Genomic DNA, 25,920 nt, shown 5'->3' with positions numbered 1-25,920 from the left:
AAAAGAATATGGCAATTAGAGTCTGAAATATACAAAACACAATCGATTAAAGTGGAAATTTAAATGCGAACACCAGAATGATGGCAATGGAGCATATCACCAACTGCATTTCCACATACGATATGCTGAACTCCAAGAGCTGATAATCCTTGAGTGGGGCGACAGAATTGTTCACATTGGGGGCCACTGAAAATAAGTTGGGTGTACTTATTTACGGTTTCAAAATAGTGTTAAAAGTTTTCGGGGTATCTTTAAAAAATTGATTCATTTTGGCGTCATTGGGCACATTTTTCATCAGTTTCACTCTGACCGTTTATGGTCTGCCTCTTTAAAAATGTTAATTTTTCCGTAGTGTCCGCGTTCCACAACTCACGTCTTCTGAACGATTCCACGATGTCGACAACACTCGGAATTGTCTTTTCCCTGGGAAGCACATTCCAAGAATGGTGCAACATTGAATATTCCACACTGACCACGATCCATGGCTGCGCGGATCTGAAAGTTTCAAAAATATTATAAAGTTGATCAAAAATTTATCAACTGCTAAATCAGATATGTCTAAATTATCAAAGTTCTGAAACTGAAACTCACCTCCGCCTGTGTGATATCATATCGACACAACTGCTGACATCCTGCTGGTAGATTCTTCCTCTTACAACACTCTAACAGAGATTTACTGGCGATTTCATTGCTAACACACGGAGTGAAGTCAGGTGCAACGCCACACTGTCCTCCGGGTGCTGGAGGAGGAGACACTCCTGGTGGTCCATTCTTGGGCGGAGCTGTGAAATGTAAGGGACGGAATGGTATCACACTGACTTTATTTGTGACACCTGGAGCGATGGTTGTACGGGGAACGATGACGACTGCAGACGATTCGACTGACAGGTCTTTCGTGTTTCCCTGAGAAAAAGTTGATAACGGATGTATTTGGAATGATTATAACAGAAGAATAGGAAATATCAGTTATTTTTGAAAATGACTTTTTAAACAAAAACTGGAAGACCAGCTGATTTCAGTTCTCCAACAGCCTATTTTAGAGCCTTCTGTCACAATTCTATTTTTTTCATCAAAAGATTCTGGCGTAGCTCGTTTGCTGCCTCAAAAACTCAAAATGAAAAAAAAAGAGGACTAATCTGCACGATTGTCTAAGAAAACGGAGATCTTTATTTCAAAATTATTTCACTACCACTCGAAACGGCGGAAATATAAAACTCACCTCCAATCTAATCTGTGGCTCTTTTTCTCTTCCATTCTGATCTCCACTATTTGTCAAATCCAATTTATTGATTACACTGTCGATGGCTGAAATATTCCATAAATTTTAATGTTTTAAGAACTCCTTAAGTTTTCACAAATCTCTGCATTAACTAGTAAACAATGTTTGATATTTGGCAACTCACTTCTATAAAACTTGTTAAATCTCTCATCCGCCTTCCCATCAATAGTAAACGGAGGGATTGAATTGACACCTGTCGGCTTGTTGTTCTGTCCACGTGGAATTATAGACACTTTCCATTCATGAGATGAGCCACTGAAAATTAAATAATTGATTAAGTGCCGTTTTTAATTGGTAGCTTAGTGAAAAGTGTTAGTCGACATGCTCCGTACACCATAGGTTTTTTCCGGTTTCATGCAGTTTTATTTTCCAGAATTTTCAGAAATTTTCAGTATATTCTATTCTGTTCAAGCCACCACCATTTGAAATTCATTCCCATTATTTCAGAATTCATGCTCGTGCACTTCCGAACCTATCCAATTTCCTTCGTTTCCTTGCGAGTTCCCCCATAAACGGTGTAACCGACGTCTTCCAATATTTTGGCGGAGTCACGTAACGACTTCTATGAAGACGTGGCATCGGACGATTACATAAAAGTCTTCCGGGTGTTGTCAGACGACAAATCAATCGATGATGTGCTCGAGAATGAGCAAATGAGGGGGAGGAGCTTCGAGATGAGAAACGACGGAGATGGTTGAATGAAGAGGGGTGAGATGAGGGGACTGATGAGTCTCTGGGTACGCAAATGATTTCAAAAATGTTCAAAATTAAAATTCTGATTCAAAAACCTGATTAGACTGAAAATCTTTCCTTATTTTTTCATGTCTATGTAATTGACTCTCGGCTCTAACTCTTCGAGAACCCTCTGAAACTTCATAATTTGTCTCTCCTACCTCAACGTGGCAGCTGTTCCAGATTGTTGTTCGAAATCTGGAGTCGCACTGATTTCTTTCCGAGATCTGGCGAATACATCTCCACTGTTACTGATTACGGACGGAGCAGGAGGAGGTGGTGGAGGAGGAGTTTGAGAGAAGAATGAAGGTTGTGATGGGGCAAGGGGCTCTGAAAAATTGAAAGGGGGAAATATGTTTTAGGTAATGTCATTGGTGTCTGCTTAGCTCCTCAGTGAAACCATATCTACTAGAATGCAGTCCTCAGTTCATCCTATTTTCTCAGAAACCTATTCATAACTTTAATAATTTTTGTGTGAGTTCACTCAAAACGAAACCAAATGAAAGAACATACGAGGCGAGTCAACGACTGCATTTTCCGATGGAGGTTCATCTTCATCGTAATCTCCAATGACTACGAGAGACTCTGGGGGTCTGATAATTCTCGGATCGGGTGTTGTCCGACGACGATGACCCTGAAAACACAAGAAACAACTAAAACTGTTAGAAATCAATCAGAAACATACATCTCTTCTCGGATTTGGATTAAATGGGATCGGAGTAGGAGCGGGGATTCTCACGGGGAGTTGTTCTCCAAAACTTCCGGTGAACCCAGAGTTCTGTCCCGTTGGAGATGGGATTCTATTTGGTGTTGGAGGTAGTTCTGGTCTAGATTCAAGACTTGGAGCAAGTGGAGATTGGGTTACTGTAGACCAGGATTCCGATGAGAATGGAATCAACGTGGGGAATCCAGATGACGTTGTTGGTAGTGTTGTAGTAGGAACTTCTGCTGTTGGAGTTATTGTTTCAAAGGAGGATCTTGAGGCTCCTCCAACTCTTGCATCTCCAGAATTTGAGCCTGGATTCAGGTTCAAATTTGAATTTGAATTAGGTGTCCACGTGGCATCCACTCTTGTTGGTGGAGCAGGTTGGTCTGGTTTCTCGAATGATGTTATAGTTGAATCGGGGTCTGAAATGAAGGAAGCTATGTTATGAAAGGCTACACGTGTTGGTTAGATAAAACTGAATCAGCACATCAATGTATTTCGATTTAGACTTTGCATGAAATTATCAAGTTTATCTATTATTTGTCATTTTTATTTATTTTATAAACTGTTCAAAAATTAATTATCAAGCTTTAACAGACTGGATTCAAAGCTTCTAGTGCACTATCATATTGTTTGTACCATCATACGCACAAACATTATTTCCAGTTTCTTACGTATGTGTTAAATGTGAGTATTTCGTTTCTCTCGTTCGATTTACGATCAATACTAAAACAGTGTGTTTTTCGACAACGATCGAATAATTATTCGAAAATTTATTCGAATAATTATTCGAACACTTATTCGAATATGTTCGAATAATTATTCGAACTATTCGAATAATTGTTCGAACAATATTCGAAGGCAATTTTATTCGAACAATTTTCGAATATCGTTTCTAATAAAATTTGAAAATTTTTACTGTTTTTCAAAAAGTATTGTTTCCCGACGGAAAATTTTCGCAAGAATTGCTATTTTTGTGAGTAAATTTCCATCTGAACTGTTCAAAACATTCGAAATAGTTCTGACACATATCTTCATTTTTTAAAATTGAGCAAAGTTTTAAATCAAAAATATAAAAAACGGACGAAAATCATTTAAAATTTCATATTTATCTTTAAAGTTCTTCGGTTCCAAAATCTTGCAGCTCTTCAACGAAAGAAATGTTCGAACGAATATTCGAACGAATATTCGAATATCATTCGAATATTCGTTCGAAAATTCGTTCGAATAATTGTTCGATAAAAATTTCGAACAGCTGTTCGAACGAATATTCGAAAAATTATTCGAATAGCATTCGAATTTTTTTCGAAAATAGATATTTTCGAATAAGAAATTTCGAAAAACACACACTGTACTAAAACAATAAAGAAAATAAAGAAAAACTAACCAACACCTCCGAATCCTCTCTGTGAATCTCCACTTCCCGTTCCTCCAACATTTGCATTTCCATTATGAGCACCGAAATTTATAGGAAACTTCTTGTGAACACAGTACGATAACCGCTCTCATTTGAAAATCTCCTACAGAGTTATCATTGTAATTTTATAAATTTTCAGCACAACAATGAAAACCCATAAAATCTCAATAATACAGTGTAATCAATAAATTGACAAATAGTGGAGACCAGAATACAAGAGGAAAGGAACCACAGATTAGATTGGAGGTGAGTTTTATAATTCCTCCATTTTGAGTGGTGGTGAAATAATTTCGAAATATAGATCATAGTTCCTTGCTTATTTGTTCCTGCATCAATTATTCTCACAAGTTTTCATTTGAAATAATTGAAGTAGCAGACGCGTTCAGAAAATGTTGCCCCATTCTTGGAATGTGCTTTCCAGGGAAAAGACAACTCCCAGTTTTGTCGACATCGTGAAATTGTTCAGAAGACGTGAGTTGTGGGGAGGGGACATCATCTTAATGCAAAATTTAAAACACGCAGACCCACAAACGGTCTTAGTGGAACTGTTGAATAAATTTGCGAATGGCCCGAAGATGTATCAATTTTTTTAAACTACCCTGAAAACATTAAAGACTATTCCGAAACCAGGGTTGGGAAATTCCGGGCCGGGTCGGGCCGGGCCGGCTCCTGTAGAAATTTGAATATTGTTGAAAATTTTTTGAAATTTTTTTTGATTTTTTGCAAAAAACGTCGAATTTTCTACTATTTTTTGGAAAACCGATAAAAACTGAAGCGTACAAGAATTTCGACTATTTTTTTATAAAAATTTTCAAAAAATTGTGAAAAAATTGTGCACATTTTTGAAGCCGGGCCAGCCCGGGCCGGGCCGAGCCGGGCTGAGGTTGAGGGGTCGGCCCGGCCCGGGCTGGCCCGGAATTTCCCAACCCTGTCCGAAACCGTAAATACCACCAACTAAATTCCAGTGGCCCCCAATGTGAACAATTCTGTCGCCCCACTCAAGGATTATCAGCTCTCGGAGTTCAACATATCGTATGTGGAAATGCAGTTGGTGACATGCTCCATTGCCATCATTCTGGTGTTCGCATTTAAATTTCCACTTTAATCGATTGATTTTTGTATATTCCAGACGCTACTTGCCATATTCTTTTGTTCCTTTCTGTGATTCTACTCATTTTACTTTTTCCTCTTTCTTTCTTTTTTTCATTTCAACCTGTTGATCTCTAATAACTATTTCATGTAAATTAAATTTTTGTAAGCTTAAATAAATTTATATTTTCATCACGGCGAAGCAAAGCACTTTTTCTGAGAGTCTGATTTTTAGTCACAATTGTGAAACAGGAGTTTGAGCAATTAGTCGAAAGCATGTGGCAATTTAAAACAAAACATTTACTTCAATTACGTTTTGCAACTCTACTATCTTTCACAATGATATCATTCGGAAGAGAACCAATTATGAAAATAGTGAAACATGTTTTTTTGTACTGTTAAGATTTCGGCTCAAATTAGTTTGTTCGTGAAATTAAATTAATTTTCTGCAGAATAAAGTAGTTCATTCAAATCTAAATTCTTTCAGTCTTCCTGAAAAGATTCTCAGAAAAACACATTTAGAAGATAAGAACTAATTTTTCGCAAATTGTTCTTTTTTTTTAATTTAAATTTGTTTGAGATGAAGGGCAGATAACAACTGATACAACCGAAGGGAATTTCGAATTTGAAATGAAACGGAACATGTGTAGCTAGACAGACAGTAGACATGAAAGATGGAAATGTTCTCAATCTAATAGGCAGAAACCAGAATGTATTCTAAGTCGATAGATCACAATCTGATGTTTTAATGATAAATCTTTAAACTATTTCATTGATTGATAATTATTCTTCTTGACTGACTGAAACTGGAACCGAAAAATGATAGAATGAACTCTCAAATATTGAGAAAAATTTCTCAGTTTCTGTCGACCAATAATTTAAATCAATTTCGAAAGAAGTTTAGTTCGTTATTCATTTTAGTTCGTTCAATTGAGAATATATGAATGTTATTTGTCTACAAAATACTGTCCAGACATATTTCTTTCACTTGGAACGCTGGCTAAGAACGATTTTATCTCATGTTCTGAACATGTTCCAATGGTTAGCAGAAGTGAGAAAACTCACTGTAGATTTCAGAAAGTTCGACGTTGGGCAGGTGGCAATATTTACAAAAAAACTAAGACAATTAATACTTTTAAACTTTTTGACAATATTTTTGAAAACTCATAGAAACACTAAAATATGCTATTTTAAAACCAACTTGTGCTGACGCGTCATCGGCGCGTTTTCTCGCAGCTCGAGTTTACGTGATAACTTTTTTGATAATAATTTGTATTTTTGGAAATGAAAAAAAAATTCCGACATTGTGAAAGAGATTCGGACAAACCCCCAATGCGTTATATATATAAGAATGATAATAATAAGAATTACCAAATTCCATTCAATCAACACTTTTATTACTACCAGTTTCATTTCGAAATGTACAATTAAAGATGTCATGTCCAAATTCTTTATACTCTTCATACGGTATCTCAGCTATCTCTTCACAGTTCAAAACCCGTTGATCGTATACATATTTGATCTTTTTCAATATATTCTCCTTCAGTTTTTCTGCGAATTTCGTTTCTTCCGGAACAATTGAAAAGTTTTTGTAATTTGGATCAGTCAGCCATTCAGCGCCCAGGATATTCTTCTCAGTGGTACGATAGTGTCTGGAAATATTATGAGATGATTCGATCACAATGGTTATGAAACGTTGTATTCATATTTAAAAATTCCTGAAACTGATTTAATGTGCCACATAAAACATTTAGCACTGCAAAATCAGAAGTTTTTATTAATTCCAAGACCTCACCTGAACAGCGCAATTTCGCTTTTCACATACTCAGCCACTGTTTCAGGATACATCTGATATGCCCAGTGATAATACATTGCTGCGATCTGAAAATAAAAGCGAGTCAATGAAGCAAAAGTGAGAAAGTAGAATTTATGAAGTGAGTGTTCTGAAACAGTTGATTAGAACTAAATTTGATATTATACCCAGTTTCATGCAGGTAATAACTGTACTGGTTATTTATCTGATTGATTGTTTATTTCATCAGAAACTTGTACCTTTTCTGGTCGATAAATAGTTTTGTAGGCACACCAAGTGACTGGAGAAGACACGTTGTATTTGAGGAATTCCATTTCGGAGATTATCTGAAAAATCAAAGATGAGAACAGTGTCTACTAAATGTTTTTACTCTTCAGTCGATGATCAAATAAATTTAATGAAACACGACCTTTTTTCCAAATAATTATAAAAATCAGCTGTTTCTCATCTTTTTGAAATAAATAAACATTTGTCGTCACACGTTACTCAATTGAAAGATACTCCCACCTGCTCATCACTTTCTTATTTATCCGGCAGTTTCTCCGTCTTCTGAATTCTTCGAATCGCAAATCCGACCTCAGCAACTGTATCATTATATCCACTCAATAAACTTCCAACTGAATTTATTTTATCATCCAAAATAACCAATCTCTCATCAATATCCACGTTTATAACCCATCTTGAATGATGTTTACTCCGTTGGTGGCATTCCTGAAAAGTCAGAGAACTGGAGAATCAGTGGAGGAAGAAAATGAAATTACATTAATCTGGAGGAGATGAAACTGCCAATCTATTGTTTTGTATTCTGATTGGATTACGGTCAACACGATTTCTCCTGTTCTGAAAATACTTTATATATGCTGCATGGAATTCTCTAAACAACACTAATCCCCTTCTTGAAACATTATTTCCCTTCTCTCCCCTCAAATACTCATCAATAATCTTCCGACTGTACTCATTCATATTGAATACTGTAAAATAGAAGTACCGTACACCAATCAGTTTATAATGTTCAATAAACTCTGCAATTTCTAACCACTTGCTCTCCGAGCCGTATATCGGACCGACGCATACTGATACCTCGTGAATTGGCGCTGAAAAATGGAAAGTCGAGTTGGAGCTTCGGTGAAGGAGATTTAGTTTGAAGGTTGAAAATACATATCGATTTTATTGAAGTTTCCCACAATCGCCGGTTTCAAGAACTAATTGACATATATTTCACACCAATTTTTCTCGGACATCTGATTACATTCATTGGGAAAAATATTGATTGATACGAGGAGTTGGAGATCTCTTCACGGAGGCAGTTGTAGTAGCGACAGTAGACTTTTTGGCTGAAAACAGACGTGTCTTTTAATGAAAAACTACTGAACTGTAGGCAGTGGAGATAATGAAGCATATCTGTTTCAATAACTTTTCGAAATCTCAATGGAACAGGTTATTGTATCTAGTCGATTTTGAATTCTACTTTCTTACCCATAACTCCTCTGTGAATTCGTTATAATTGAAATATAATCCGGATAGACGAAAGAAGACAATAGTCGAATTTGTGATTCCAAAATATTGTCTCGTCGTGAGATATTATTCTGGATCCATTCCAGAGGAAGATTCTCATTTGGGACAATATCAGAATGTACTTGGTTCCAAGATTCAACCGGGCATTGGAATGGAGTAGTAGAAGGGCTAGAAATTGATGCTTATTTGCTGGTCGAATAAAAATATACGATCTTTTAAAAACTTTGCTGTTCCACTCACCTCTGTTCTACAGTAACTTTGTGCTGTATACTAGTATTTTCCGTCATAACGTTTAGACTATCCCTCCAATAACTATAAGTATTCAATGCAGCCAATCCCATGAATAACAAAAGTAGCATACATTTGACACCGTTTCGATAACATGTCATCTGTAATGAGACTGACAATTTATAGTTAAACGATAGTAGAAATTAATTAACCATCATTATAAATATACCGTCATTCCAATAATGGAGAGTAGAAGATGTTAGAGGAACTTAAATTTATGTCAAAACAGATGTGCAAATAAAAGAAAATTCTCAATCTTGTCCAATCTTGGTGTTTGGAAGTGAACATTTTACACTAGATCAAATTTTTTCGTGTTCATTTATCTATCCGCCGGAACAATTGATGTTTCTTTTTTTAGTAGAAAATTGAAATTTTTCGGAACGGATCGCTAATCCTGATCTAAGTGTTGGTGGTGATGTTTAGCAAGAACGTTTCAAAATGTTTCATGTTTCGGAAGGATAATTTTTGGGGAGACAACTCTGGTAAGCTTATTTTGTCATTACAAAAAAAAATTAATTGTACGAACAACAGAATTTAAACTAAAATCAAAAATGTGTGAAATATATATCGAAATAGTAGTAAAGTTTTTTTTTAATCCCTATGCTTTCGGCTTATTCCTCAACGTCCAACTTCTGTTTCACAATTGTGACTGGAAAAAATTAGATTTTTAGAAAAACTGCTACGCCGAAGAAAATTACAAAAATTGTTTTAAATCAATATAAATTTATTTTAGTTTACAAAAATTAGATTTACATAAAATAGTTATTAGAGATCAACAGGTTGAAATGAAGAAATGAAAAAAAGAGAGTAAAAGTAAAATGACCGTTTCTAGTATTCTTCTCTTAAAATTTTAATTCGCCCAAGGTATCTCTTTCCGAAAACTCACGTCTTCTGAACGATTCCACGATGTCGACAACACTCGGAATTGTCTTTTCCTTGAGAAGCACATTCCAAGAACGGGGCAACATTGAATATTCCACATTGACCACGGTCCATGGCTGCGCGGATCTGTAAGTTTCAAAAATAGTGTCAAGTTTGGAGAAGTTATTGAATTATGTTCAATCAGAAAGGTATAAATTATCAGAGTTCTGAAACAGAATCACTCCTATCACAACTCACAAAAAAAGAAAATAAATTGGGGAAAACAGCCATTACCACACCTGCACTAATCGGAATTTTTCATTACGAAGATGATGTCACATTGAAACCGTTAAAAAAAAATAGACTCCAGGAAAATACTCCATGAAGACTCCATGAATGTTGAAATATCTGACAAAGATGAAAATGAAAATGAAGAGAAAAATACGCAAAAACTTTTTTCCAATTTTTCAGATAACTAGCAATAGCTTCCTCATCTACTGATCAAACCGCTGATTACATGCCTCGGTGTTTAGACCATAAGAACATTTCAAAAATAAGAAGCAGCAAATCTTTTCTCGTCCTTGTCAATACAGATTGTTCAGGAGGAGAATAAATGGTTTTTCTGTTGCGCGGATAGAATGAGAAAGTGTGAATGGGTCAAGAAGTTCAGTCATCGATGAGTTTTCAATGGCGAAGAAATGAGCTAGACGCGACATGACAATATTGGTAATTATTCAGTCGCATATTTGAAAACACTCAGAAACACTAAAAATAATGTTATTTTAATAAAATACAAAATTCCATTCAATCAACACGTTTATTACTACCAGTTTCATTTCGAAATGTACAATTAAATATGTCATGTCCAAATTCTTTATACTCTTCATACGGTATCTCTGCTATCTCTTCACAGTACAAAACCCGTTGATCGTATACATATTTGATCTTTTTCAGTACATTCTCCTTCAGTTTCTCTGCGAATTCCGTTTCTTCCGGAACAATTGTAAAGTTTTTGTAATTTGGATCAATCAGCCATCCGGATCCAAGGATATTCTTCTCAATGGTACGGTAGTGTCTGGAAATAGAAAAGATGGTATAAGTCAATTGGTTATGAAACATTGCATTCATATTGAAAATTTTCCGCAACTGATGTAATGTTTCACTTACAAAACTTATTACTTTGAAATTGACAGAGTCGATTAATTCAAGGTCTTGACTGAACAGCGCAATTTCACTTTTCACATACTCAGCCACTGTTTCAGGATACCTCTGATACGCCCAGTGATAATACATTGCTGCTATCTAAAACAATTAATAGAAGAAGCAAAAATGAGAAATTAGAATTGATGAAGTCAATGTTCTGAAACAGTTGATTATAACTGAGTTTGAAAATTATTAGTAAAAGAATATCCAGTTTCATGCAGGTAATATATGTACTGGTTATTTATCTCATTGATCCTTTTTGTTCATAAATTCCCTGGTCGATAAATAGTGTCAACTTTTCGATTTTTTGTATTGACCTCGGGCCGTTGAAAAATTTCAAATCGGCCTGGCCCATGGCAGGTCTGTATAAATTTGTACCTTTTCTGGTCGATAAATAGTTTTGTAGGCACCCCAAGTGACTGGAGAAGACGCGTTGTATTTGAGGAATTCCATTTCGGAGATTATCTGAAAAATCAAAGTTTTTTTTTACGTATCTACAAAATATTTTTACTCAACAGTCGATGCTCTAACAATTTTCATGAAACTGGATTTTTTTACAAACATTATAAAAAACCAACTGTTTCTCATATTTTTAAAATTAACAAACATTTGTCGTCACATCATTCTTCTTGTATTATACCCCACCTGCTCATCACTTTCGTATTTTTCCGGCAGTTTTTCCGTCTTCTCTCAGGTATTTTTTCGCACTTTGCCCACGAAATGGGCAGCATGGCCCAGAGAAAAGGGCCGCGGGGCCTGCCCTACGCCGGCACTCGTGCCGATTTTGAGGGCCACATGGCCCATTTCGTGGGCAAAGTGCCGAGATTTGGTTCAACGTGCGGCATTCCTCTCCTTTCGCTCCTTACCATTTAGCACTATGATTAACCAGATCACACATTTTTGTACTTTACTACTATTTATTCATCAAAATTAAACACAAAATAGTAATTTCAGTAATAATGGGGAGTAATAAGATAAAATAAACTAGAATTTGTCAAACTTTAAAATGGGGAATAGGAATACAGGAGAAGAATATAATTTTTAGTAAAAGTTACAAATATACAAATTAAAACGAAAAATCTAAAGTAAACGCGAAAATTAACAGAGACGAGCAGTGGAGTAGCCGAAGCGCATAGTTGATGATGATGCTTGTATTGTTGAATTTATTTCTCGTTAAGCTGAAATTTGTCAAAAATTGAAAGATAAAAGAAAAAAAGAAAATAAGTAGCGTTTTACCTGTTTTATCGGCGGATCTGTATAGATTGTCTCATATTCTAATTGAAAAAAGTAGCATAAAATAGAAGGACGAAAGAATTGAAAAAGAAACGAAATAAATTAGAAAAATCGTGGTGAAAAATCAGCGTGTGCTGTAGAGCGCGATTTCTCAACTTGTGCCCACTTCGGGCCAAAGTGGTGCCCAACCGGGGCCAAACAGGTGCCCAACCCGTGCCCACATCCAACAAGCTTCTCCTTTCGGCAACCAACTCTCCAGCTTGTGCCCAACCCGCGCCAAACTAGTGCCCACTGGGCCATGTGGCCCTTTTTGTGGGCAATTTGCCCAATTCAATGGCCACATGGCCCTTTTAACATTTTCACTGCCCAACCCTCGCCAAAAAATACCTGAGCTGAATTCTTCGAATCGCAAATCCGACCTCAGCAACTGTATCATTATATCCACTCAATAAACTTCCAACTGATTTTATTTTATCATCCAAAATAACCAATCTCTCATCAATATCCACGTTTATAACCCATTTCGAATGATGTTTACTCCGTTGGTGGCATTCCTGAAAATTCGGAGGAATATGAAAGCAGTGGAGGAAGAAAATGAAATTACATTAATCTGGAGGAGATGAAACTGCCAATCTATTGTTTTGTATTCTGATTGGATCACGGTCAACTCGATTTCTCCTGTTCTGAAAATATTTCAACTTTTTTCTGGCAAGTGAGTTGAATTCTCTAAACAACACTTATCCACATCTTGAAACATTATTTCTCTCCACTCACCTCAGATACTCATCAATAATCTTCCGACTGTACTCATTCATATTGAATACTGTAAAATAGAAGTACCGTACACCAATCAGTTTATAATGTTCTATAAACTCTACAACTTCTAACCACTTGCTCTCCGATCCGTATATCGGACCGACGCATACTGATACCTCGTGGATTGGCGCTGAAACATGAAACGTCGACTTTATTGAAGGTTCCCACAATATCCGGATTCACATTCCTTATTTGAAACATGAAATGTTGACTTGTACAGTTGGAACACTGATTAATAGAAAAATCTCACCTTCAAAAACTCTATAAACAAGTGGAATCGGTTCTTGTGGTATCTCTTCCGAATCAAAACTAATCGACATATATTTCACACCAATTCTTCTCGGACATCTGATTACATTCATTGGGAAAAATATTGATTGATACGAGGAGTTGGAGATCTCTTCTCGGAGGCAGTTATAGTAGCGACAGTAGACTTTTTGGCTGAAAACAGAAAGATGGCAAAAATTCGATCCAGACTAAAATGCTCTTTTCCAAACACCATTGGACTAGATTGAGAGTTTTCTTATATTAGCACATCTGTTTTGACATATAACTTCCGAAATTTAGCGAGTAAAGTTATAAAATATTTATGTTTCAATAAGTTTTTGAAATCGCAATGGAACATGTTATTGTAGTCCATTGTAAAATCGTAGTTCTTACCCATAACTCCTCTGTGAATTCGTTATAATTGAAATATGATCCGGATAGACGAAAGAAGACAATAGTCGAATTTGTGACTCCAAAATATTGTCTCGTCGTGAAATATTATTCTGGATCCATTCCAGATGAAGATTCTCATTTGGTACAATATCAGAATGTACTTGATTCCAAGATTCAAACGGACAATGGAATGGAGTAATAGAACTGAAAATCGATTATTATTTTTTAGTCGATTAGAAAGTTTCGAGTGTGATTCTCTTAAAAACACGTCTGTTTCACTCACCTCTGTTCTACAGTAACTTCTGGATGCATACTAGTCTTTTCCGTATTCACGTTCAGACTATCCTTCCAATAACTATAAGTATTCAATACAGCTAATCCAATGAGAAACAAAAGTAGCATACATTTGATACAGTTTCGATAACATGACATCTGTAATTTGACTGACAATTGATAATTCTTCGATAAGCTTAATTGCTTTACCATCATTATAAATATGACGTCATTCCTTAGTGAAGAGAAGGTGGTAGTAGAAGAACTTTAATTTATGTCAAAACAGATGCGCTAATAAAAGAAAATTCTCAATCTAATTCAATCTTGGTGTTTGGAAAAGAACATTTTAGTCTGGATCGAATTTTTTCATGTTCACTTATCTATCCGCCGGATCAATTGATGTTTCACATTTGGGAGAAAATTGAAATTTTTCGGAACGGATCGCTAATCCTGATCTAAGTGTTGGTGGTGATGTTTAGCAAGAACGTTTCGAAATGTTTCATGTTTCAGAAGGATAATTTTTGGGGAGACAACTCTGGTTTACTTATTGGAATATTTCTCATCTCGTTTTCAATATATTGTTTTTCTGGGAACATCTTAATAAGTAATCGATAATAATCAAACATTCCTACTCATAGGAAATTTTCTTTTCCAGATTTTCCAAGATCCATCTAAAATGCATTCAAAAAATAAATCACCTGTAACCCGGTTAGAATACAAAGATATATATAAGAATTTTTAAAATATTATGCAGATTATCCGGATTTTTCTTCGGAACAAAAACATACTTCGTCCCTTCCAAAAATCGGATATCCACATATCATGTTTCAATCTGTAAAAGTTTTTTTGCAAGTTTCTGATAGAATGTAAATGAATAGATTTTAAAAATGAAGAACTGGAAATGAATTTTTATTTGTTGGACGAAGAAAATCTTTCCATTATAATACTCTTCAAATCTCTTCTGTTCGACTCATCTCTGTTCTACAGTAACTTTTGGTTGCATACTAGTCTTTTCCGTATTCACGGTTCGACTATCCCTCCAATAACTATAAGTATTCAATGTAGCCAATCCTAAGAAAAACAAAAGTAGCATGCATTTGATACCGTTTCGATAACATGACATCTGAAAATAGTCTGATAATTGATACTTGTGTAATACCAAACATTTTCCTTACCATCATTATAAATATGCCGTCATTCCTGTAGTGAAAAGAAGGTGGTAGTAGAAGAACTTTAATTTATGTCAAAACAGATGTGCTAATAAGAGAAAATTCTCAATCTTGTCCAATCTTGGTGTTTGGAAGCGAACATTTTAGTCTGGATCAAATTTTTTCGTGTTCATTTATCTATCCGACGGATCAATTGATGTTTCACATTTGGGAGAAAATTGAAATTTTTCGGAACGGATCGCTAATCCTGATCTAAGTGTTGGTGGTGATATTTAGCAAGAACTTTTCAAAATGTTTCATGTTTCAGAAGGAAAACTTTTGGGGAGACAACTCTAATTAACTTATTGGAATATTTCCCAAATCGTTTTCAATGTATTCTTCTTCTTAGAACATCTTATCGAGAATGACCAAACATTCATAATAATAGGAGTAAAATTTTAAAGATTTTCCGAGATCCATCTGATAATGCATTTTAAAAATCCCCGGTCTCACGGTTTGAATAAGAATATAAGTATAAAGCAATGATATGATTTCAAAAGAGGTAGTTTATTTTTTTCCCAAAGGCATCAATCAGAAAAAGGAAGAACATGTTTAATCTTCTTCAAAATTTTTTCTGATTTTTACAAGTTTCATATAGAATATAAATGAATAGATTTCAAAGGTAAGGTAATGCCGATCCTAGTTTCGAAAGCACGTCAAAAATATCTAGCTGGTCAGAATCACTGGTTAGTTGTAGAAACTGGTAAATTGGATATTCTTCTTTGAGAACATCCCTCTTTAATGACCAGCGTTTTAATAATATTCCGCAGTAACAATTATGTTGCAAGTTGCGTGATGTTCTTTGCAATTTTAATCATGTTTTCATATGGATATTCTTTTGCAGAATTTCTAAAGCATTTTCACATTTCTTTGAGAACATTGTTCGTTGAAATATTTTCAGTATTCAAGAAGTGTTTTACCCAAATCCGTGAGTTTCTCACATTAAACATTAACATATTTCGGTTTCAATCAGTCAACAAGAATGATCATCAATCAATGAATCAATTGGCACCGCTTTCATTTTGAGAAATGATTTTTACATGGCTATAGTCTATGGAAAAAAATTTTGAGAACCCGATGTAAGTTTGTCACAAATTATAATAATATAATATCACGAACAAACGAATTTCCACTGAAATCGTAACAGTAGAAAAAATAACATATTTCATAATTTTCGTAATTGGTTTTTATTTCGTAATTGGTTCTCAAATCATTGATTACAATTTCAACGCTAGAACTATACAGCAAGGCTGTCGTACGGCCGGCCGCGAGAAGAAAAAAATGAAAAAGCCGCGGCCGGCCGCGGCTTTTTTTTTTCAAAGTTGCAAAACTTTTTCGTTTTTGAAAAAAGTTTTGCTGGTTTTTTTGTTTTCTGGTACAAATCTGACAACCGGGGTTCGATCCCCACTCGTGCCAAAACTTTTTTGTTTTTTGTTTTTGACCTTTTCGTACCAATCTGACAATCATGGTTCGACCCCACTGGTGTCGAAGCTGTTTTTCATATCAGTTTTGGTTTTTGGTAAAAATCTGAAGACCAAAGTTGCTTTTTCGGAGAAGGACTGTTCTGAAAGAGACACTTGTAATCTAAAAATTTTTTTTGTTCTGAAATGGTTTCAGATTGGCACCAAAAAGTCAAAAACAAAAAACAAAAAAGTTTTGCCACGAGGTGGGGTCGAACCCTTGTTGTCAGATTTGTACCAATAAGTCAAAAGCATATCTAGTCATGTTTTCAGTTGATATGCTAGAAAGCCGCGGCCGGCCGCGGCCCTTCACGGCCGGCCGCGATTTTCAACAGCCTTGCTATACAGCAAAATTTAATAGAAGTCATTCTTTTTTTTTCAAATAGCCCCATGGTTTCTGCAAATTACTCAATGTCCAACTTCAGTTTCAAAATAGTGACTAAAAATCAGATTCTTAGAAAAAGTATTAAGATTTGCAGAGGGACTTCTAAGTAACAAACCTATTTTCAATCAATATAAATTTATTTAAGCTTACAAAAAATTACATTTACATAAAATAGTTATTAGAGATCAGCAGGTTGAAATGAAGAAAGGAAAGAAATAGGATAAAAGTAGAATGACTAGAATCACAGAAAGAAACAAAAGAATATGGCAATTAGAGTCTGAAATATACAAAACACAATCGATTAAAGTGGAAATTTAAATGCGAACACCAGAATGATGGCAATGGAGCATATCACCAACTGCATTTCCACATACGATATGCTGAACTCCAAGAGCTGATAATCCTTGAGTGGGGCGACAGAATTGTTCACATTGGGGGCCACTGAAAATAAGTTGGGTGTACTTATTTACGGTTTCAAAATAGTGTTAAAAGTTTTCGGGGTATCTTTAAAAAATTGATTCATTTTGGCGTCATTGGGCACATTTTTCATCAGTTTCACTCTGACCGTTTATGGTCTGCCTCTTTAAAAATGTTAATTTTTCCGTAGTGTCCGCGTTCCACAACTCACGTCTTCTGAACGATTCCACGATGTCGACAACACTCGGAATTGTCTTTTCCCTGGGAAGCACATTCCAAGAATGGTGCAACATTGAATATTCCACACTGACCACGATCCATGGCTGCGCGGATCTGAAAGTTTCAAAAATATTATAAAGTTGATCAAAAATTTATCAACTGCTAAATCAGATATGTCTAAATTATCAAAGTTCTGAAACTGAAACTCACCTCCGCCTGCGTGATATCATATCGGCACAACTGTTGACATCCTGCTGGTAGATTCTTCCTCTTACAGCACTCTAACAGAGATTTACTGGCGATTTCATTGCTAACACACGGTGTGAAGTCAGGTGCAACGCCACACTGTCCTCCGGGTGCTGGAGGAGGAGACACTCCTGGTGGTCCATTCTTGGGCGGAGCTGTGAAATGTAAGGGACGGAATGGTATCACACTGACTTTATTTGTGACACCTGGAGCGACGGTTGTACGGGGAACGATGACGACTGCAGATGATTCGACGGAAAGGTCTTTCGTGTTTCCCTGAGAAAAAGATTGTAACTACTATTGAATAATCACAACATAGAGAAAGGTAATTTCAGGTACTTTTGAAAATGCAATTTTGCGATTCAACTGTTTCGTTTAGTTCCTGTTGCGCGGATAGGATAAGAAAGTGTGAATTGGTCAAGAAAATTAGACATCGTTGATTTTCCTTGACGAAGAAAGGAACAAATTTTGAAATGCACTTGTGAGTCTTGGATCAAAAAATAGAAACCTGGGCTGTGATAATTAAATGATGTGACAATGATATGAAAAGAACACTCGCATGAAATTGATTTCCGTTTTCACTGGTTCAGAAAACAGAAGAATTTTGTTATTACGCGGTCATCAAATTTCAATTATGAGTATTTATGAAAACGATGGGTGAATTTATTTATGCAACTGTTATCTTAGTCTGAAATGCGGTAAAACGAACAAGATTTAAAATGCAAGAAAGGACGTTGAGCAACTCCATTCTTTTCAAGATTTTGATGCTGAATTGATAAAAAGAAACAGCAAAATGTACATTAAGCATTGAGATTTGAATTTTGACGAACTCAATCGAGCAATGTTAGGAATGAATAAACTAAGAGTTCCTAAAACAACTATCAATGAATGGAATAATTTCTATGTATAGTTATAAACCGTTTCAAACTTTTTCAATAAATGAAGAATGACTGAGACTATGATCATCTCCGGATTTTCAAGTTTTGACAATTTTGCATTTCCGTGAAACTATGACGTAATGCAATGTATATAGCACAAAATGATAAATATACTGGACAAATTCGCCATAAATACTGTAATTGAATATTTTTCGGAGAAGTCCATTGCTAACTCAAATAATTTAAAGGCAAAAGGTGAAATAGAAGTAAAGTTTTTTTTAGTATCCCTTTCGCACGATAATTCAACGTTAACCTATGCAGATACGCTCTAAATATTTAGCTACAAAACGCGTGGTTCGCATTACGTGGCGGTGAACATCAGAAATATTTTAATACACAAATTTTTAGGATACGTGAAAATATTAATTTTCCACGTTTTTTTCTCATTAGAGCGTGTTCGCATAGGTTCACCTTGAAATATCGTGCTTTCGGATTATTGCTCAAAGTCCAACTTCTTTTTCACAATTGTGATTGGAAAAAATTTGTAGGTTTCGAAGGTTTTTGGAAAATATACTTGAGGAAAAATATGAAAAATTTTCAGAAAATAAATTTTTGGACAAAAATTTGTAGTGAAAAAAGTCCAAAAATTCAAATCCGGGTCGACCGGGCCGGGCCGGGCAGGAGCTTTCTCGGCCCGATCGGGCCGGCGGGCCGGCCCGGAATCTTGCAAGTCTGTTGAAAAATGGTAAATTCGCAAACTAATAATGGGAAGCTGGAGGAAAAACTTGTTTTTGAAACTGTTCAAAAATTAATCACCAACTTTAACAGGCTAGATTCGAAGCTGGTAACTTTTAGTGCACATTTAATATTGTTTGTACCATCAAGCGAATACATATTATTTTCAGTTTCTTATGTTTGTGTTCATTCGATTTAAACATTTCGTTTCAATTTATCAGTACCTCGATCTTCTAACAAGTGATTAATAAATGAAAAAAACTAACCAACACCTCCGAATCCTCTCTGTGTATCTCCACTTCCTGTGCCTCCAATATTTACATTTCCATCATGAGCACCACTGACAGAGGCTGGTTTACGTGAGCCGTCAGTCGAGAATACTGGAAATTAATTAAGGAATCAAAAGGGAGAACAACAGTATACGCTAATGAGAATTGTCGTTTCATAAATGTCATGAAACAGAACACGATGGAAAGTGTTGCTCATTTGCTCAAATAATTAGAAATAATTTTCAACCAAATTTCAAATAGAAAAAAACTCACAATTATGAATGAATTCAGTTCCACACTGAACAGTTGCACACTGTTCCGGACATTGATCTCTGATTCTTGTCGTACAACAGAAGGAAGTTGGTATTCGATGACAAGATAGTTGAGTGGATACTGTAGATGAGAGAAGGAATAATAGGAGAAAAACGAGGAGCAACGATAGAAGTGAAATTTTAAATTTTAAAAGTGACTGTAACAGAAAAAAACAAAAATTGAGAGACGATATATAGATAATAAATAATTTTGATATGAAAACTGTTTTTCCACTTTTTACTAAAAGAGTTCACAGAATCTGTACTAATCGGAATGTTTCATTAACAAGATGATACCACATAAGGAAAATATCACACTGACAATGAGTGAACATGTTATCTACCATAGTTGTCCGGAATCCGGATTCCGGAAATTCCGGATTCCGGAATTCCGGGTTTTTTTGACATTCCGGTTCCGGTTCCGGATTCCGGAAAATGAAAATTTTTATTCCGGTTCCGGATTCCGGATTCCGGAAAATTATAAAATTGATTCCGGTTCCGGATTCCGGATACCGGTTTTTCGGAAAATGGCATTCCGTACAACTATGTTATCTACTCTACACACTCCAAGAATGTTATAATCTCTGAAAAAGAAGCAAATGTGAATGAAGAGAAATTGAAACACATAAAAAATTCAGTAATGTTTCAGATAACTAGCAATAGCTTCCTCATCTGCTCATCAAATCATTAAATACGTGCCGCGGAGTTTAGACTATAAAAACGTCTTTCTAAAAATTTTTATAAGAAGCAGTATCGATGCGGATTGTTGAGCGTCATAGTATATATTTCTGTTCCGCGGATAGTATATGAATCATTCTAGAAATTTAGTTGTTTAGTTCAGCTTTGACAGCTTTGATTATTTTTTAAATATTTTTAAAGAAATTTATTGAGAACTTTCAAGCCCTGGTGAAAGAATTAAAAACCCGTGCCGTTATATTTAGATATGACAATTTGAGAATAATACACTCTTAATATTTATTTCCGTTTTAGCTGATTCAGAAAAAAAAAAGAATTTTGCGCGTCAATTCGCTCAGTTCGCTTTAAATAAAAACACGATGGATACAACTATGTATGCAAATGTTATCTTGGTCTCGATATGGTTTCTCTATTTCTCTTGTGGTAGTAGCTGTAATAATTCGCACAGTAACTACATATGTAGATCAAATTCAGAAACGCGCAGATAAATACGTAAATATCGACAACTTACTAGCTCCCAATCAGCACTAGCCGAAACTTATGAGTGACATGAAACGGAAGACAAGTTCAGTTCCGTTTTGATAGAGCAGGAGTTGAAGAGACCTAACCGGTCCCGTCAATAACTCTGCCAACCACGCTCTATCGGAATTCGAAATTCAAGAAAAAATTGAATGAAAACGTTCAAGTAAAAGTAACAAACATTATAAGGACCGTGTGAAACTGAACGCTCAAAAATTTACGAGAAATTTTGTACAACACGGCTAAACTGCACTGCTAAAACAGACTGCTAAAAAGAACTGCAAGAAACGTGAAGACGATTTTTTTCACGTTTTATAATAATTTAACTCTTTTTAATTTTTGGCATGAAAATGCAGTATTTTTTGTTTTCATGATTTTGCGAGAAAATAATTTAATTTCACAAAGAAATGAGCTGAAATCGTAATATTAGAAAAACACGTTTCATAATTTTCATAATTGGTTCTCATTCGATCATGATCGATTATTATATTGTCTATGTGTGAAAGATAAGAAAACTATAAAGCGAAATAGAAGTAACGTTTTTTATATCCCCTTCGGCTAATTGCTCAACGTCCACCTTCTGTTTCACAATTGTGACTAAACATCGGATTCTTAGAAAAAGTGTTGCTCCACGACTAAAATAAGGAATCTACTCTTAATCAATATAAATTTATTTAAGCATTAAAAAATTTACATAAAATAGTTATTAGAGATCAGCAGGTTGAAATGAAGAAAGGAAAGAAAGAGGGTAAAAGTAAAATGACTAGAATCACAAAAAGGAACGAAAGAATATGGCAAGTAGAGTCTAGAATATACAAAAATCAATCGAATAAGAAGTAGAATGATGGAAATTTAAATGCGAACACCAGAATGATGGCAATGGAGCATGTCTCCAACTGCATTTCCACATACGATATGTTGAACTCCGAGAGCTGATAATCCTTGAGTGGGGCGACAGAATTGTTCACATTGGGGGCCACTGGAAATAAGTTCAGTGTACATATTTACGGTTTTGACACAGTCTTATCAGTTTTTGGAGGTAGCTTTAAAAAATTGATTCATCTTGGCATCTTTGCAAAAATTCATGCAACTGTTTCAATCTGGCCGTTTATGGTCTTCTTCTTTTAAAATTTTATTAAGTTATCGATTCCCCACAACTCACGTCTTCTGAACGATTCGACGATGTCGACAACACTCGGAATTGTCTTTTCCCTGGGAAGCACATTCCAAGAATGGAGCAACATTGAATATTCCGCATTGACCACGGTCCATGGCTGCGCGGATCTACAAGTTTCAAAAATATTGTCCAGCTGGGGAAGAATTATCAGCTTTTTAATAAGAAAAGTGCAAATTATCAGAATTTCGAAACAGAAAAAGTTAAAACAAAAAAAAAAGACACAACTGTTGACATCCTGCTGGTAGATTCTTCCTCTTACAGCACTCTAACAGAGATTTACTGGCGATTTCATTGCTAACACACGGTGTGAAATCAGGTGCAACGCCACACTGTCCTCCGGGTGCCGGAGGAGGAGACACTGTTGGTGGTCCATTCTTGGGCGGAGCTGTGAAATGTAAGGGACGGAATGGTATCACACTGACTTTATTTGTGACATCTGGAGCGACCGTTGTACGGGGAACGATGACGACTGCAGACGATTCGACCGAGAGGTCTTTCGTGTTTCCCTGAGAAAGCATTTGTATTGAATGATGATAATAACAAAAGGAAATATCAGGTATTTTTGAAAATAAACTTTTTAAACAAAAAGTGGAAGACCAGCTGATTTCAGTTCTCCAACAGCCTATTTTAGAGCCTTCTGTCAAAATTCTATTTTTTCATCAAAAGATTCTGGCGTAGCTCGTTTGCTGCCTCAAACACTCAAAATGAAAATTTGAGAGGACTAATCTGCAAGATTGTCTAAGAAAATGGAGATCTTTATTTCAAAATTATTTCACTACCACTCGAAACGGCGGAAATATAAAACTCACCTCCAATCTAATCTGTGGCTCCTTTTCTCTTCCATTCTGATCTCCACTATTTGTCAAATCCAATTTATTGATTACACTGTCGATGGCTGAAATATTCCATAAATTTTAATGTTTTAAGAACTCCTTAAGTTTTCACAAATCTCTGCATTAACTAGTAAACAATGTTTGATATTTGGCAACTCACTTCTATAAAACTTGTTAAATCTCTCATCCGCCTTCCCATCAATAGTGAACGGAGGGATTGAATTGACACCTGTCGGTTTGTTGTTCTGTCCACGTGGAATTATAGACACTTTCCATTCATGAGATGAGCCACTGAAAATTAAATAATTGATTAAGTGCCGTTTTTAATTGGTAGGTTAGTGAAAAGTGTTAGTCGACATGCTCCGTACACCATAGGTTTTTTCCGGTTTCATGCAGTTTTATTTTCCAGAATTTTCAGAAATTTTCAGTATATTCTATTCTGTTCAAGCCACCACCATTTGAAATTCATTCCCATTACTTCAGAATTCATGCTCGTGCACTTCCGAACCTATCCAATTTCCTTCGTTTCCTTGCGAGTTCCCCCATAAACGGTGTAATATGAATTCTCGTCGTCGCGAAATTCTTTTTTCGAATTCTCATCCCACTCGGATTCTTCATCCGCACCTCCGACGTCTTCCAATATTTGGGCGGAGTCACGTAACGACTTCTTTGAAGACGTGGCATCGGACGATTACATAAAAGTCTTCCGGGTGTTGTCAGACGACAAATCAATCGATGATGTGCTCGAGAATGAGCAAATGAGGGGGAGGAGCTTCGAGATGAGAAACGACGGAGATGATTGAATGAAGAGGGGACTGATGAGTCTCTGGGTACGCAAATGAATTTAACAATTTTCCGAAAAACATTTTCTGATTCAAAAATTAATTAGACTGAAAACCTTTCTGAATTTTTTCAATTCTCCGAATTTTAATTGACTCTCGGCTTTAACTTTTTGAGAACACTCTGAAACATATTTTGTTCTCCTACCTCAACGTGGCAGCTGTTCCAGATTGTTGTTCGAAATCTGGAGTCGCACTGATTTCTTTCCGAGATCTGGCGAATACATCTCCACTGTTACTGATTACGGACGGAGCAGGAGGTGTTGGTGGAGGAGTTTGAGAGAAGAATGATGGTTGCGATGGGGCGAGGGGTTCTGGAAAATTGAAATGGGGAAATATGTTTTAGGTATTTTCATTGGTGTCTGCCTAGCTCCTCAGTGCAACCATATCTACTAGAATGCAGTCATCAGTTCATTCTATTTTCTCAGAAACCTATTCATAATTTCAGTAATTTTTGTGTGAGTTCACTCAAAACGAAACCAAATAAAAGAACATACGAGGTGAGTCAACGACTGCATTCTCCGATGGAGGTTCATCTTCATCGTAATCTCCAATGACTACGAGAGACTCTGGTGGTCTGATAATTCTCGGATCGGGTGTTGTCCGACGACGATGACTTTGAAAACACAAGAAACAACTGAAAATGTTAGAAATCAATCAGAAACATACATCTCTTCTTGGACTTGGATTAAATGGGATCGGAGTTGGGGATGGAATTCTCACGGGGAGTTGTTCTCCAAAACTTCCAGTGAACCCGGAGTTCTGTCCCGTTGGAGATGGGATTCTACTTGGTATTGGAGGTAGTTCTGGTCTAGATTCAAGACTTGGAGCAAGTGGAGCTTGGGTTATTGTAGACCAGGATTCCGATGAGAATGGAATTAGCGTGGGGAATCCAGATGACGTGGTTGGTAGTGTTGTAGTAGAGACTTCTGGCGGAGGAGTTATTGTTTCGAATGAAGATCTAGAGGCTCCTCCAACTCTAGCGTCTCCAGAGTTTGAGCCTGGATTGTGAGAGGCTAAATGTTGGTTAGATAAAACTGAATCAGCACATCAATTTAATTTGACTTAGTCACTGCTTCTGAAAACAAGTCTGTCTATTATTTGTCCTTTTTATTTGTTTTTGAAACAGTAAAAAAATTAAATCTCAAGTTCGAACAGACTGGCTTCAAAGCTTCGAGTGCACTATCCTACTGATTGCACCACCACGTGGATAAATATTATTTTCAGTTTCCCATGTATCTGTTCATTCAATGTTAGCATTTCGTTTCAATTGCTCAGCATCTATAATAGAAAAAAAACTAATCAACACCTCCGAATCCTCTCTGTGAATCTCCACTTCCAGTGCCTCCAATATTCGCATTTCCATCATGAGCACCACTGACAGAGGCTGGTTTACGTGAGCCGTCAGTCGAGAATACTGGAAATTAATTAAGGAATCAAAAGGGAGAACAACAGTATACGCTAATAAGATTCGCCGTTTCAAGAGTATTATGAAACAGAACACGACAGGAAGTTTGGTTATTCCAGGTAAAAAATCGGAAGTAATTTTAAGCCAATTTTCAGTCAAATGAAAACTCACAATTATGTATAAACTCTGTTCCACACTGAACAGTTGCACACTGTTCCGGACATTGATCTCTGATTCTTGTCGTACAACAGAAGGAAGTTGGTATTCGATGACAAGATAGTTGAGTGGATCCTTCAGTAGAGAGAAGGAATAATAGGAGAAGTTGGAGTAGGTGTTTCTCTCGCATTTCTGGAAATTTTGGTAAGTATATTGGACGAGATAGCTGGAGGTGAAACGATAAAAGAGAAAATTGACTTTTTTTAAGAGTAACTGTAA

General features: G+C 35.9%; 5 protein-coding genes across 5 annotated transcripts; 1 reads left to right on the top strand and 4 right to left on the bottom strand.

The window, feature by feature from the left end:
• Nucleotides 1–59: 59 nt before the first annotated feature.
• Nucleotides 60–4,167, bottom strand: GCK72_012896 (uncharacterized protein; the record flags this gene model as incomplete). The annotated part of the gene is made up of 9 exons (XM_053729478.1): nucleotides 60–186; nucleotides 374–495; nucleotides 592–903; nucleotides 1,220–1,305; nucleotides 1,404–1,534; nucleotides 2,173–2,341; nucleotides 2,525–2,645; nucleotides 2,697–3,110; nucleotides 4,105–4,167. The coding sequence occupies 9 exons, from the start codon at nucleotides 4,165–4,167 to the stop codon at nucleotides 60–62; spliced, it is 1,545 nt and encodes a 514-aa protein (XP_053584250.1).
• Nucleotides 2,511–5,239, top strand: GCK72_012895 (uncharacterized protein; the record flags this gene model as incomplete). Its single annotated transcript, XM_053729477.1, has 3 exons — nucleotides 2,511–2,730; nucleotides 2,786–3,097; nucleotides 5,100–5,239. The coding sequence occupies 3 exons, from the start codon at nucleotides 2,511–2,513 to the stop codon at nucleotides 5,237–5,239; spliced, it is 672 nt and encodes a 223-aa protein (XP_053584249.1).
• A 1,365-nt stretch (nucleotides 5,240–6,604) lies between these two features.
• On the bottom strand, nucleotides 6,605–14,044 carry GCK72_012894 (uncharacterized protein; the record flags this gene model as incomplete). The annotated part of the gene is made up of 14 exons (XM_053729476.1): nucleotides 6,605–6,875; nucleotides 7,019–7,104; nucleotides 7,276–7,362; nucleotides 7,613–7,747; nucleotides 7,798–7,876; nucleotides 8,513–8,719; nucleotides 9,726–9,847; nucleotides 10,658–10,775; nucleotides 12,524–12,690; nucleotides 12,741–12,819; nucleotides 12,911–13,082; nucleotides 13,203–13,393; nucleotides 13,613–13,816; nucleotides 13,896–14,044. The coding sequence occupies 14 exons, from the start codon at nucleotides 14,042–14,044 to the stop codon at nucleotides 6,605–6,607; spliced, it is 2,067 nt and encodes a 688-aa protein (XP_053584248.1).
• A 3,208-nt stretch (nucleotides 14,045–17,252) lies between these two features.
• On the bottom strand, nucleotides 17,253–20,360 carry GCK72_012893 (uncharacterized protein; the record flags this gene model as incomplete). Its single annotated transcript, XM_053729475.1, has 6 exons — nucleotides 17,253–17,379; nucleotides 17,567–17,688; nucleotides 17,785–18,059; nucleotides 19,700–19,813; nucleotides 19,976–20,095; nucleotides 20,336–20,360. 6 exons carry the CDS (start codon nucleotides 20,358–20,360, stop codon nucleotides 17,253–17,255), a joined length of 783 nt encoding a protein of 260 aa, XP_053584247.1.
• Nucleotides 20,361–22,080: 1,720 nt separating this feature from the next.
• GCK72_012892 (uncharacterized protein) lies at nucleotides 22,081–25,831 on the bottom strand (the record flags this gene model as incomplete). Its single annotated transcript, XM_053729474.1, has 10 exons — nucleotides 22,081–22,207; nucleotides 22,391–22,502; nucleotides 22,665–22,911; nucleotides 23,215–23,300; nucleotides 23,399–23,529; nucleotides 24,226–24,391; nucleotides 24,575–24,714; nucleotides 24,832–25,078; nucleotides 25,387–25,494; nucleotides 25,657–25,831. The coding sequence occupies 10 exons, from the start codon at nucleotides 25,829–25,831 to the stop codon at nucleotides 22,081–22,083; spliced, it is 1,539 nt and encodes a 512-aa protein (XP_053584246.1).
• Between the last annotated feature and the right edge of the window lie 89 nt (nucleotides 25,832–25,920).

This window comes from Caenorhabditis remanei, chromosome IV, assembly GCF_010183535.1.
Source record: "Caenorhabditis remanei strain PX506 chromosome IV, whole genome shotgun sequence".
Lineage (NCBI taxonomy): Eukaryota > Metazoa > Nematoda > Chromadorea > Rhabditida > Rhabditidae > Caenorhabditis > Caenorhabditis remanei.
This window is presented reverse-complemented; position numbering and strand designations above follow the sequence as displayed.